The sequence below is a fragment of the Anolis sagrei genome, chromosome 4 (assembly GCF_037176765.1).
Source record: "Anolis sagrei isolate rAnoSag1 chromosome 4, rAnoSag1.mat, whole genome shotgun sequence".
Taxonomy (NCBI): domain Eukaryota; kingdom Metazoa; phylum Chordata; class Lepidosauria; order Squamata; family Dactyloidae; genus Anolis; species Anolis sagrei.
The window spans coordinates 181,697,311-181,712,652 of NC_090024.1; the positions used below are offsets into that span (position 1 = coordinate 181,697,311).

Below are 15,342 nucleotides of genomic sequence, written 5' to 3' on the forward strand. Positions count from 1 at the left end.
CAGAAGTATTGATTTTTAAAAAGAGCTTTATGCATAAGTTCTGCAGAGACTGTGGTGGCCATTTTTAATAGGGGCTTCTCGCCTCTACCTCTTTTCACTGCCTTCATGCTGACTCTGTATTTGAACACTGACCCATGTATAAATTAATCCAGATTTTGGGAGCTGATTTTTTATATATATATAGTATATGGAGTAGTTATGCTTGGAGGCAACATGTGCATGCTAGTTTATTTTTTCATCTTCACAGGGCCTCAGGAATTCTTTCAATCCTGCTGGACAGTTTCCCCCAAAACTGTTCCTGCCACAACAGCCGTTGCAATAAAGAGGAAAATGAAAGGTGATCTTGATGTTGTAAAAAAGTCTAGAATTTCATTGTGTATGTGTTTTTAAACACCACCCACAACTGCTTATGCATTCCTGTGGTTGATGTTGGGAAATTCTTCCCTTATGTTTACATGACTGCATGTTGTGAACTTTCAAAGCAATTAGAAAGGTAACTTTCTTGTGTACTGGGGGGATTCTGGGTGTTGTAATCCAAAATGATAATGTCTCCAGCCTCAATTTCATTTTTGTTAATTATTCTGAATTTGCAGAATCTTTTACTATGCTAAATTGAGAAGGCTACATTGCCATTTTGCATGGAACTGCTGAGATAATTTGAGCTTAATATTTTGGCAGCCTTCAGCCATGCACAGGTGAAAGTAACAGTCTCATTAATATAACAGTAATTGTAGTTATGAGTGTAACACCATTAAATCTAAGTCCTCAACTTTCAGTTCATCTTTTCTACATCCCCAGCAATGAAACCAAGAATAGAAGAGGATAGAAATAGTGAAAAAAATACACTGATGACACAATTGCAGCAGAATTTGTTAGGGACTTTGGGAGCAATTTCCAGATACGTTTCACCTGAAAATCATGCCATAAATCTTGTTAAACAATGAGGGAGCTAGAGCATCTGGCAACTGGCAGCATGCTGTATGGGCCACATAACACCCAAAGGCCACAGTTTCCTCAACCTGGATTCAGAGGAAAATCCTTTTGAGAAAAATGCATGAAATCGTGCTCTTAGGTTCAAACTAATTTTTTAAAAAGCAAACACCAAACAGATCTAGGAAATTAAGATACGAAAAATAAGAATCGATACCTACTGCTTTGTAATTCCTCTCTCATGCTACTTTAAAAATGAAAGTGACATTTAGTGAATGTTCATACTGAAATACCGAATGCTGTTCTGAACGTGTCAAGAAAAAGACCTGTCTGTAGCTTTTTTAAAAGAGGTTAACTGCTGTCTGTTTTGCTGCTTAAGGTACTTTGTTTTCATGTATTGCTATTCTTCCTCTTTGTTATTGGTTTTGTCTTGGTTTGATTACAGTTTTTATGCATTCTTTCTTCTTTTTTGATACTTTATATTTTAACTAGCCATCTCCTGCCACGCAGTGCTGTGGCCCAGTCTATGTATATATGCTTGTGTTGAGGTAGTGATTGTCTGGTTGGCCTACTCTAGAATATGAAACATAGAATTGTCCTTGTTTAGGGGTCCCTTTCAAATCTATGATACTATCTCTCTGCGTGTGTGAATCATATATATCTAGCTATATCTGTGGCTGGATGGCTCTTTGTCAGGAGGGCTTTGATTATGTTTTCTTGCCCTGGTGAAGGGACTTGGATTGAATGGCCTTAAGTATTTTCTGTTGGTCATGGGGGTTCTGTGTGGGAAGTCTGTCCCATTCTGTCATTGGTAGGGTTCAGAATGCTCTTTGATTGTAGGTGAACTATAAATCCCAGTAACTACAACTCCCAAATGTCAATGACTATTTCCCCCAAACTCCATCTGTGTTCATATTTGGGCATATGGAATATTTGTGCCAAGTTTGGTCCAGATCCATCATTGTTTGAGTCCACAGTGCTCTCTGGATATACGTGAACTACAACTCCCAAACTCAAGGTCAATGCCCACCAACCCCTTCTAGTATTTTATGTTGGTCAAGGGAGTCCTTTGTGCCACGTTTGGTTCAATTCCATCATTGGTGGAGTTCAGAATGCTCTTTGATTATAGATGAACTATAAATCCCAGCAACTACAACTCCCAAATGACAAAATCAATTTTTTGAGTGATGGTCAATCCATGGGCTTGTAGTTGTCTTGTGGCCAAATTTGGCATCAATTCGTCTAGTGGTTTTTGAGTTATGTTAATCCCACAAATGAACATTACATTTTTATTTATATAGATGTATTTTGTCTTACCCAGAACTAAAGTTATATTGCACACTCTGGAAGTGCATTCATTCACGTCATCAGCTGTAAATCACTTAAGACTAACCATAATTCATCAAGGCTTGGATGAAACAGTAAAACAAAATTACAGTGAACATTTGTGATAAGTTCATGGCTACAGGGAGGGAGAAAGAACTGGGAAATAAACAAATTTGAAGCTCTCTGAAATCAGGCTAAATCATAGTTTTGCGATACTTCTGAAGGTCTGTGTCTCAACCATCAAACGAGGTGATTATCTTTTATTTACTTCCTAATTCCCATTGAATTGGCTGTAAAGTCAGGTCACACTGAGTGGTATTGTAAACATGAATGCAACCTTTCTTTTCTGATGTTTTTGTGTTGAAGGGAGATGTAGCAGACTGTTGTACTATCCATTTACTTTTCTTGTTCCAAAATCTTTGCCCTCAACATGTGTACCACACTACCCTTCTATTTTTGAATACATCATGTTATAAGAAAGTGAAATGCCAATGTTGGTGTTAAGCCAAAGTCTTCCTTTTGCTCCAAAATAATGCAGACATGTACAAAAAACAGGCATTTGAGTTATATTCTTTTTAATTTTTTAAAAATCTGCTATATTTTTGAAAAATCAATGAATGTTTGTTGTAGACATATTATTGAGTTTTAGCACAATGTAATACATTTATAACTCTGGCTATAAATCTGATATGAGAATAAAACAAGAAAAAGAGGGAAATATGACATGTTTAGCGATGGGTATGATTCAGAAACCAGGCATCAGCATGAGTTAAACTCATATTTCATGATGTAGAACTCTGTCAGGGGCTTAGATTCAGATTGAATTACAAAGCACTGGCATTCCCAGAAAACACAATGGGAAGGTAAAGAAGACTTTGAATATATAGAAAATTAGCACTTCCTAGGAAGCACACAGATTATACAGGTTGAAACTCCTTTTACCAGAGACCAAAGATTTCTTCAATTTTGGAATTTTTCATTTTTTGAAATAATTATATTTGTACACACATGATGAAAGTTACCCTTTGGGTAGAAAGAAAGCTAATTATATATTCAGCCCCGGCTGAGATTTTCTCACAAAGCTGCCATTCCACCACAGTCAGAAATTTGACCAAGAAAAGAGAAGGGAAGAGAAGGCTCTGGGTTCTACTGCTGGACTTACACAAATTCCCTGTCAAAAAGCAGATGTCAGGTGGGGGGGGGGGGGGGGCGTCCCAATGCATCTAATTGCTGCAGACTTGGAGAATGTTGTAAAGCTCTGGCCAATCCATACTGCACTTGTACCCCATTTGCAGGGCACCTACCCCACCAGTGGCCAGGTGGAAGAAAAGTCTGACATGGATTAGCCAGGTAGCCAGAGCAACAAGATCCAGGGTCCTCCTCTCTTCTGCCTACCAAATTTCAGGCTGCAGTGGAATGAACAGCTCCTTGAGAATACCTCAATGGAGGCTGCATGTGTGAATGAATAGGTCCCCTTCCTTAAAGACAGATGTGGGGGGTGCAGCAGCAGAAACGTTTGGTTTTTTGGGGTCTTTTTGGTTTTCAGAAAAAAGGAGACTCAACTAATACTAACGAGTAATTTTGAGAAACAATGCCTGAACCAACCTCTCAAAAGTGCATGCGTGGCAGAATGAGGCTTCCAGATTAGGTATTTTGGAGCAGTCTGAATCAGCCAAACACGTATGCCAAATAGTAAGAACTGCGCTCAAGTCCCCATTCTTGCAAGCTGGTTCCATCCACCCACATCTCACAAAATATTCCTAGGTATCTTCTAGGTCCTCCAAGTGATTCGGTGCTGGAAGTTACCATCTAATTACCTTGGAGGGCCTAGCAAATTTGTAATTCATTTCAGTATGGTTTGCTATTATCTACGGTTCCAGTTTCCACAGTATATTCAGGAACATATTTCTCATGGATATGGGGGGGCGGGGACTGTAACTTTTAATTATTTCCTACCATATTAATATGTTGGAATTTTAACTATTATTTAGGCAGAACGAATATGTTCAAGAAGACTAATGTCCCGTGTTTCAGAAATGGTAGTACAGTAGAGTCTCGTTTATCCAACCTCCACTCATCCAACATTCTGTATTCTCCAACACAGTCTGCCTCTTGCCTGGATCCACAGCTGTTTGAATACACTGGGATGTTTCAATGCTAAATTTGTAAATACAGTAATTACTACGTAACATTATCGGGTACTGAACTGCTTTTTCTGTTTATTTGTTGTAAAACATGATGTTTTGGTGCTTAATTTGTAAAATCATAACGTAATTTGATGTTTAATAAGCTTTTTCTTAATTCCTCCTTATTATCCAACAGTTTCGCTTATCCAACGTTCTGCCATCCTGTTTATGTTGGAAAAGCGAGACTCTACTATAATAAAAAATGATAAAAATCTTGGAAATGTGTGTTATTCTTTTCAGAGCAGCAGCTTGGAAATTGTTTTGTAAAAGGATTAGAAACCATTTCGAAATGTTCATGACACTTATAATAGCTCTTCTCTGAACATGCCTCTCAAATTGGTCTGAAAAACCACTGCATTAAAACAAGATGAAAAAGGGGGAGGAAAGGGGAATTTTTGTTCCAGTTCCTTTGTGTATATAACATCTCCTGGAGGGAGTCAACCTGACAGCTTTCCTTTCTGTTTCTCCCTTTGCTCTCCTCTTGCTCAACTTGTGATGGTGACTAATTCTTAAACACTCATTTCCTCTTTGATGTAGGGCAAAGTTGATGAATATTAACTTATCTAGATCACCCACTGATTTTGGATGGTATCGGACAATTCACACATTCAACTAAATATTAATAAGATAAAACCAGAGGTGATGATGTTACACTTTTAAGAGGAATTACCATATATAATTGTGTATAAATTGAATTTTTCTTTTACAAAAATCACCTTCAAGCACCTGAGCCAGCTCATACATGGGTCCCTGCTGGAAAAGCGAGCCAGTGTGAAGACCGTGATAGGAGGCAGAGATGAGACTCACTCCCACCACATTGGCACTCTCGGTGCACAATGTGTTAAACCCTTGTGCCAGCAGGACTGAAGACTGACAGGTCAGAAGTTCAAATCTGGGGAGAGTGCAGATGAGCTTCCTCTGTCAGCTCCAGCTCCCATGTGGGGACATGAGAGAAGCCTCCCACAACAATGGTAAAATATCAAAACATTCAGGCATCCCCTGGGCAACGTCCTTGCAGATGGCCAATTCTCTCACAGTTTCTCAAGTCACTCCTAAAATACACACACACACACACACACACACACACACACACACACAAAGCACTCCCTTGACCAAATCAGAAAAAAGAAAGGCAGCCCACTCTCCTTCCTTACCTCCACCCCCCCCCCCCACCCGAGCAGCATTCATCAATCACATGGGGGAGTAATTTCGGGCACTTGAGGTAAAGTGTTAGTGAGCAATTTTAATAAGAGTGACTATTTTTAATAAGGGCACCAGATTAAAATGGCCACTGCAATCCTTTTGCAAAAAGGCTTACGAAAGAAGCCCTTTAAAATGGTCATCACCACTCTGCTCCACCTCAAGCACATGCAATAGCACACACACCATATTTTCAGGTTTCCTGCCTTGTTGCTCATTGCTGGGAACGCTTCTTGTCTCTGTCTATCATTGCCTATGCGCTGGGTCCCTAATACAGGCAGGTTGCTTTTCTTTCACTTCCTCTCTTTTGTTTTTCAGTCTGCTTCCCTATTCCTTTTCTTAATTTATATTCCTTTCTCTATCTGTATTTATATTGATGCAGATATTAGGATCAGCAATGTAACTTACCCCCTACCCAGTTGTAACCTTTCAGATAAACAGGTCTACTCCTTCTCTTGAGCTCTTCCTAAGCATGTTCTCTCAATACACAGGAAAATATTTGTTTCTTACATGCCCCTTTCCCTCTCTATTTATCCATGAGAATGACTTATATATAAGTGTATATTGTAGTCATTGGTTAAGTTGTACACTATTAACCCCACCTGTTTACATAATATTTACAGGCACCAAAAGGACTTGCCATCATTGGGGACAGGCTAAATGCAATGGGATAATAAAATTTTCCCATTTATATAGTCCTTCAAACACTCACAAACTAATAAACCAAACTTCATATTAAAATCAACTCCCAACGTGTGCTGAACAAGAGGTGAACAATTGATTCTACCCATTACTTCATTTGAGCCTGCAAAAGCCACTTTTATTAGATGGGTTGGAAGAAAAACATTCCCAGTTTACAGTAAGGCTCATGGATTTCGATGCTGGTGGTGGTGGTTTATTTGTAGTCCGCCCTATCTCCCTGAGGGGACCCAGGGTGGATTCCAGCATATACAAACACAAGGGCAAAAATTCAATGCCTAGAAACAGTGAAACACAGGCTTCCCCTTCTGGCTCTGGGAGGTGGTGCTCATCTCCATTTCTAAGCTGAATAGCCTCCATGGTCCATAGACACATCCTAGGTCATGTGGCCAGCATGACTGCATGGAGCAGCATTTACCTTCCTGCAAATCTTCTCACATTTACATGTTTTTGAACGGCTAGGTTGGCAAAAGCTGGGGCTAACAGCAGGAGCTCACCCTGTCCCATGGATTCAAACTGCCAACCTTCCAGTCAGCAAGTTCAGCAGCTCAGCAGTTTAGCCAGTGTGCCACCGTGGCCCCTGATTTCACCCCTGACAGTGATCATAAGTTTGTAGTCATAAGTTTGTATGATGGGAATGTGCGACCTTGGACCCTGGTATTATTGGAATGCATTTCTGTCCAGCCCTAATCAGCAGGTGGATCAGGAACTGGAATTGAAATCCAAGAACGTATGAGGAACCATGGATATTCTGGTGCACAGGATGAGGAAGCCATTTATTTCAGCAAAGGTACAAGAAATTGCATTCTATTTAGTCTCCAATGTTATCTCTGAGAATTGTGTCTCAGACACACCTTTGAATGAGAAAGTTCTTGTACGTGGCTGCACTTGCAAACAGGTGCTCATTCATTGTCAGGCGTTCACTAACAAAGACAGCTTCTTGATGCCTCAGGGACTTGCTCCAAGAGCTGCTCTTTTTGGCAGACTACTGGTGAAAGCAGGCATAGCTGTGCTCTCTCGAGAGAGGGAAAAGCCCAGGAGCTACGTAATTTCTGGGAAACCTTTGCCCTCACTTGGCTTTTCCCCCCAACATAAACCAGATGTTCAAGGAGAGCCCTCTGCAGATGAAATTATTATTCTGGGGTAAAGAATTACCTTCGAATCCCACCCACTAAAAACCTTGTTTGCATAAACCAGGGCTGTGTTCCCACATTGGCCCAGTTATTTTCAAACTGTCTTAGCTGAACTTGGCAAAGTCGAAAGTATCTTTCTGCGGGCTCCTCTTCCAATAACACAGTTCAGGAAATGCTGACACTTCCAAACTAAAAGCACAGCTTCCCCCAACATTTGTTAATTTAGATGTCAACCTACAATAAAATACGCTCCATGTGTGCAGAGTGTAGCGCATGCCTCAAGCAGCTAAGAAAGGCTGAAAAGAAACATGCAAGTAATCCAAATCTGGAATTTCCTTATTAAAGGCAAGCACTAATTAAAATATTTTGTGGAACCTGTTCATCTATGGGCTGTGCAGACTATATTCTGTTGAGAAGTTGAACTTCTTGGTGGGCTAGCCAACTTTCCTAATTTGTTTGAATTTACTAGCTATAGCTGATGGATTAATTTATCAGCATTACTTCTATTAATAACAACTTGCGACCACATGGCTTTTAAAGAGATGTTCTGTCTATTGTATCAAATTATTTGTTATGTGGCCTACAACCCTTTATGTCTGTACACATTTCCAAACTGCTTCAAATGAATATACTAGGGATCCATACCCATGTTATTCTGGAATTAGAGGGATACAGTAACACTCATATGCACATAACTGAGGTAGATAGAAAAGTCAATAGAAACAGAGATGTGCAAGAAACTTAAGTACAGCACCATCCTCCATTGTTCTGACAACAGGCAAACACTCATGAAATTACAAGATTTTCTCTTTGAAAAGTGACTTCGCTTACCACTTTTTCCTTGTAAACAATGTACTTCAGCCACTTGAAATCCTGCCACTTGAATCCTGCTAACACAAACAGAGAGTCCTTCTCATACTGCTCTGGTTTCTGGATGGCCCCTTCTGGGTATGTTATCCTCATTGTTGTCTTGCCACCAACGTCCTTCTCAAAGCCTTTCACCGGAGCAGAGTTCAACCTGCAGAAAGACCAGAGAAGACTTTTCAGCTGCATTAATTTCAAAATTCAAATGAGAGTGGTGGCAGGATAGAGGAAAGGAATTAAATAGTTGTAAATGCACTACTGTTTCAATCTGTGAAGTCATAACTATCTAAACAGATAGACCCAGTTGCACCTACCCATTTGTACATACTAATGTGCATGGGTGTGCGCGCCCGCAAACACACACACGCACATATACATACTAGTAATGGTTTGTGGGCTATGCCAGGGGGCATTGCACGTCAAAATGAATTGAATTTGGAGCTCCTCCTACTTGGTCCACACGCTTCCCACACTGACTGTAGAAAGTGATAAACAAACAGGATCTTGTGAAGCAGCAAAAAAAAATCACAAAAAGAATTATTCCAGTGGCCCAAGTAAAGCTGAGAACTCATTTTAAGCTAATAGTCACAAACTCAACAGAAATGAAAAGGAAATTATAATAGTTCACTCTTATCCCTCCTGCAGTAGTTTCTTTCTTAAAACATATGGAACAGACGATAACCAGTTAGTCTCTGTAAAGACCATAAAATTGAGCCCATGAATACCACTGCAGCTTGTTATAATGCATAAGTGTTCTAATAAGTTTTACGGTGTATTTCACCTTCAGTTCAATTGGTGGTATAATTATAATTAGGATACTGTGCTGGACTACTCTGTGAGGCAGGTCTGGGAATTGTGCAGTGATCCAGATGTTGTAGAACTGCAATTTTCAGTGGCCTTGGCCAGAGTAACTACAGGTAAGAAATGCTGGGCATTGGAGTCTGGAGGGTTGTATGACTCCAACCTGTATTATAAGATGAAACTAGATAGATGTCGACAAGCTAAAGTATCTATATGCATTCAATCTTGTCAGGAAAGAACAAAAATTCTGAATGCCTTGCATATTTATTTATTGTTTACTATATTTATATACCACCTTTCTCACCCCAAGGGGGTACTCAAGGTAGTTTACAACACATTAATGGCAAAAATTCAATGCCATATACATAGAAAAAGAAAAAACCCATAATAACTAAGATTACCATATAACTAAAAATTAAAATCATTAAAGCCATTAAACGTAAGACATAAACAACATTAAAACACTAAAACAAAGCATTAAGAACATCATAGTATAAATATTAAAATCACATAATCAATGCATACACTCCATTAAATGAAAGCGTCAAATAAGCACTTTCACTTTTAAAGGTGTGGAACCCTACCTAACTGGATCTCTTCATAGCCTGTAACCAGACTTTATGCCGGGTGTGCAGTGAGTCTGAAAAATACTGTGCTCCACATCCATCTTGTTTACTAATATGAAAACTGTCATGCAGATTGTGTTTCTTGTTAATCTACCCCATCATTTCATTGGCTGAGTGTAGGATGGAGAATGTCAGAATGTGATGATTTTGTATTATTAGATCTTACTGAGGAAGAATGAAATGTTTTCAGAAGCAGCCTCGGATCTTGCATAACTTAATGTTTCTGGCTGACAACATAGCTCTTACCTAGTGAAGTACAGAGTGCATAGCACCAAATGCAATGAAATCTGCCTCATCCAGAGGTGCTACCACAACTCTCCATATTCCTTGAGCAGTGCTAATTAGGCCTATAGTTTCTATGTACATGCATTCATACTCGTATGCTGATTTATGAGGTATGCACACACGATTTCTATATCTAATATCATCACTGAAAATGCATTTGAACTCCCCATCAAAGTAATACAGTAGTAGAATTACAAGTAGCAAATAACAATGCAATTTAATGAGAAAGTAATAGCCTACATTAATTCTGAGTGTGCCAAGGCAACCAATAATAAAGTGAGCGTGCAGGAGGTCCAGGAACAGAGAGAACCTGCTCCTGTCAACAGGGATCCATTTCAAGGAATTTTTCTGACAACTGCACCTTGAGGCACAAGGAAAGACAGATAGTGATCCCATAGTGAAACGATTCTTCAAAGAGGAGGTATAAGCTACTCCTCCTCAAAAAGGTTAAATATATATTTTCATAATGACTTAGCAGGAATAAAACTATGTAAATATAAAACTTCCTGTAGATATCTTTATAGTCACAGTGTGCAGCATAATTATTCATTCATTTATGTTGGCCAAGTGAGAAGTCAGAGGCCTTGAGATGGATCATGATTACTGTTTTTGTATTTAAAATAGATTAAAGTAGATCAAAAAGGTTCCTTTCTACCTCTCTGACATATTTATATTTGAGACGTAAAGGAAGCTACAACATCCAGGTCAGTTTCTAGGCAAGACATAATATATGGAAAGTTCCTCCTCATTGCTACTCCCATGTGGTTGAACAAGTGGAAGGATTTGTCCCAGTGGGACAACCCTTGCCCTCCACTCAGACATCCAAATATCTAAATGAGTTTAACATTTGAAATTTGTGTTTTGTTTCTTCCTTACAACCAATAAAGAGTTCCATCCTTACTGACACTCCTTGGTAAGAATTCCATGGCAAAATTAATATGGAAAATATTTTTGCCTGACCAAAGCCTAAAACTTTTCCATTTATTGCCTTTTAAACCAGTCCTTATCCCCAACAACAAATGTGGCACAGAAAGATGGTCTTAGGGCCTCTTCACACTAGATAATGAATCCACTTTAAATCCGGTTGCTGCCTCCTGCAGAATTCTGGGGTTTGTATTTTAGGGAGGAGCCTTTAACAGCCTGACTAAACTACAAATCCCAGAATTCTGAAAGAGGCAGAAACCGGATTTAAAGTGGATTAATTCTCTAGTGTGATGAGGTAATTACTCTGATATTGTAATCATTTTTGTGTCTGGCCAAAACACGGTTGAGCATGACTCATTATTTCCCTCAACCCTTCTCCCACTAAACAGTTCACACTCTGCAGTAGCTCTAAAGATAATAAGTGCATGGCCAACTGGAATGTTTTCCCCAGTGCTATTTTGACTGCTATTGGCCAGTAACTTTAGGCAAAACAGACTAATGTATTGTCGAAGGCTTTCATGGCTGGAATCACTGGGTTGCTGTAGGTTTTTTCGGGCTATATGGCTATGTTCTAGAGGCAATTTCTCCTGACATTTCGCATGCATCTATGGCAAGCATCTTCAGAGGTTGTGAGGTCACAACCTCTGAGGATACTTGCCATCGATGCAAAACAGACTAACATGACAAATATATTACTAAACAGATTTCCATGAAAATAGAAGAATGGATTATGGACCACAAGCAGATAGCAATTTCTAACACTGAAATAGGAGTAAGACATTAAAAGATTCAAAAGCTTAAAAATAACTTCATACTATATTAATTCTCATAATATGAACCATAGCAGCTCACTGCTTAGTCTAAATGTTGACATCCTAAACAGTAAAAGAAGCACATAACACAACATCCCAGTCAACTCACCTGATAACAATGTCATAATCATCAATTTTCACCCCCAGCGACTTGTTTGCTAGAATGCCACCATTTCCCACAATAATGCATCGTCGGCAACTGAGACTGAAGAGGAAACACAGAGAAGGGCAGTTGGTTAAACAGCACAAAGCACAAGCGTAGAGCTGTCTCTGGTCAAGAAGTGATCCAGGCACTGCAAGAATAACCAAGAGACTGTACTGTATTAATTCATAATAACAGACTGACACTTTATAGTACAGGGAGCGTGGCAGCAACAGCAGCCAAGGGAGGAACTGTTCTCACCATATCATAGGCTTACTGGCTCAAAGTGAAATCCCTGCATTTAAATAGCTAACAGAATGTTTCAATTCCTAATGAACCAACAACTGCAAGGGAAAAGTTTCCCATTCCATATTATACAGTGAAACTGAGCACAAGATCATTCCCCTTTTGCTCAAAAGATTAGTGACTGCTTAATCAAATGCTATTTAATCATGCACAGCACGGCATGATTGTATATGGCAGCTTTCCCAAACATGCAGGGACAAGAACCAATTACATGCTTAAGAAAAATATGACTGGTAATCCTTATTGGGTAAATGACACTTGAGTGGGTCAATAAGTGTAAGATGCAAAACTACTGAGATGCTGGCCTGCTGTATTTCAGCAAACGTTAGGCAAAGCTGCAGCTGGCTGGCACTTCTAAGAACTCAAAAGGAACCTCCTGCCAACAGATACCCCACCCACCCTCCAAGCAAAAGGCCACTTGAGGCTAGGTTTCAGTAAATTTTAACAGAATTATCCAGCTATAAACCTCAAAGAAACACAGGCCCCTTCCACACAGCTGAATAAAATCACACATGTTCTGCTTTGAACTGGAAGATATGGCAGTGTGGACTCAGATAACCCAGTTCAAAGCAGATATTGTGGGATTTTCTGCCTTGACTTTATGGGTTATATGGCTGTGTGGAAGGGCCCACTGATGAAACAAAGACATTGTTGCTTTAAAAGGACTTTTAACGTTCTAATGAAATGGAGGATTGGGGTTTGTTTTTGTTTTGTTTTTGTTTTTGCTTTTATATTACTATTATCTAGCTCACTCCTCTGCTATTATACTCATTTCCTTTTGTCCTTGTCTCAGAGAGCTGGAAAAAATGACCAAACTCTTGGTCCTTCCACAAAGCCCTATAACCCAGAATATCAAGGCAGAAAAATCTCACAATATCTGCTTTGAACTGGGATCTGAATCCACGCTGCTATATATCCCAGTTCAATGCAGATAATATGAGATTTTATTCGGCTGTGTGGTAGGGGCCTCTATCACACAAATTGTTACTTTACTTAAATGCAATTGTATTTGACAACCACTACAGGACAGTCTTAATTAATGTTAGGTGAGTGTGAAGGAGACCCAGGTTCCAATCTCTACATACATAGTTAGAAAGCTCACTGGCTGAACTTGGGCCAGTCACACTCCTTTGAGACATAACTGGCTGACTTCACAAGGTTACTGTGATAAAATATGGGAAGGAATATACCATATGTTACATTTATCAAAAGAGATGAAAAGTGGGATAGAAATGCAAAGTAAGTACCATAAATACTGTGTCCCTCTTACGCAAGCCAAAATGGCTAGTACGAGCTCCTTCATCATTTCATCAAGAGGAGTTAACAGAGCTTCCTCTCAGTTCAGAAGGAGTTGAATAACACAAAAGCATGGGTTTACTAATATGACATTAGAAAAAAATGCAGACGGCATCTACGCTTCCCCATCATTCTGTAAGCTATTTTAAAATATACATATTGTGTGAAGAAATTGCGTACAGCAGCCAATTTGGGGTTAGACTAAATCCCTCTGTCATTAAGAAAAGGGAAGTGGGAATTCTGTGGGATGCCATAAATAATAGTATGTTTGGGGAAACTTTACAGTTTGCCTCAAAAGACTATTAGAAAAGATAATGCAACATAAGATTGCCTGTAGACCAGGTTAGAAATGCAAAAGACAATCACATCAGAAATAAGGCAGACATTTGGAAATACTCCTGGGCAAATAAGATGCTGAGTGGAATTTTGGCTGAAGAGCAAAGAAAAGGCTTCCTGAATCACTAGAAAATTGCAGTCCAATTTTAATGACACTTACAATATGCAGAGTGATTTACAGTATTTATTTAACTCATCCTCACACAAATTCTGTAAAAACAGGATAATCAGTCTTCTCGTTTTATGAACACCACATTACCTAAACCAAACATCTGGTAAAAGCTTGAAAATCCATTTGTCAAAACTTGTCGGATTCCAAAAACCAGGTGGAATTTATACTGTACAATAAAATATGTTATTGTCCACAGCTTCCTATCTGTTTTCCAGCAACCATTATTTCCTCACTCTCATGAGTCTTTCCTGTCACTTTCACATGCCTCAGTTCAAACTCTGCCAAACACATTCCAGTTCTAGGAAATAAATCCATATATTTTGTTTTGAGAGTAAAGCTATTAGTTACTCAAATTTTGGGCAAATTAGGTGACTAGCTTCAACTACATTTCATTCATTTATTGGGTCATCAGTAGCTGGGACTAGTGTTTTGATTATGTCGAAGTCTTGAATTTAGAACATGGATTATATTTAGCTAGACACCCTAAAGCAACGAAAGAAGCTACAAAAAAGAATATCTAGCAAAATATGGCATGACACTAAGAAAATAGACAGAGCTCAAGAACATCATAATTAACCAGACTTCAGCAGCAAGAATTTGATATTCAATGTATTGTCGAATTTATTTATTTATTTATTTGATGCATTTATTAACCGCCATTCTCAGCCCTTAAGGGCGACTCATGGCGGTGTACAATACATATAAAGACAATTTACAAAAGGCTAATTACAACAACATATAAACTATACGACAATTACAAACTACGTTAAAAATCCGCTTCGTCTCTTAGTGGAATCATAACCAGTCTCATATACCTTGTTCCATTCCAGTCATCTTTACCACATTGTTATAGCACTCAATTAAATGCCTTCTCGAACAGCCATGTTTTGAGGCTTTTTCGGAAGGACATGAGGGAGGGCGCCTGTCTGATGTCTGCAGGGAGAGCGTTCCACAGCCGGGGGGCCACCACCGAGAAGGCCCTCTCTCTCGTTCCCGCCAGACGTGCCTGTGAGGCAGGCGGGATCGAGAGAAAGGCCCCCCCAGATGATCTCAAGGTCCTCGTGGGCTCGTAGGCCAAGATGCGGTCCGAAAGGTATTTTGGGCCGGAACCGTTTAGGGCTTTGTAGGCCAGAACCAGCACCTTGAATTGGGTCCGGTAGCAAATCGGCAGCCAGTGGAGTTGGGACAACAAGGGCGTTGTGTGCTCTCTGCCACCCGCTCCAGTTAGTAACATGGCTGCCGCGCGCTGAACCAGCTGAAGCTTCCGGGCCGTCTTCAAGGGCAGCCCCATGTAGAGAGCGTTG

At 39.6% G+C, this 15,342-nt stretch overlaps 1 protein-coding gene across 8 annotated transcripts in view; it reads right to left on the reverse strand.

Moving 5' to 3' along the window:
• ST3GAL3 (ST3 beta-galactoside alpha-2,3-sialyltransferase 3) overlaps positions 1 to 15,342 on the reverse strand; it is a 229,502-nt gene that overhangs the window by 58,424 nt on the left and 155,736 nt on the right. For 6 of the 8 annotated variants that reach the window (XM_060773338.2, XM_060773335.2, XM_060773339.2 and 3 more), the window contains 2 exons: positions 11,896 to 11,991; positions 8,306 to 8,492 (listed from right to left, as the gene is read on the reverse strand). In XM_060773338.2, the coding sequence (XP_060629321.2) occupies positions 8,306 to 8,492; positions 11,896 to 11,991 (283 nt within the window). Of the gene's footprint in view, positions 1 to 8,305; positions 8,493 to 11,891; positions 11,992 to 15,342 lie in introns of those variants that run through there. The other 2 variants (XM_060773341.2, XM_067467922.1) reach the window with 1 other exon arrangement.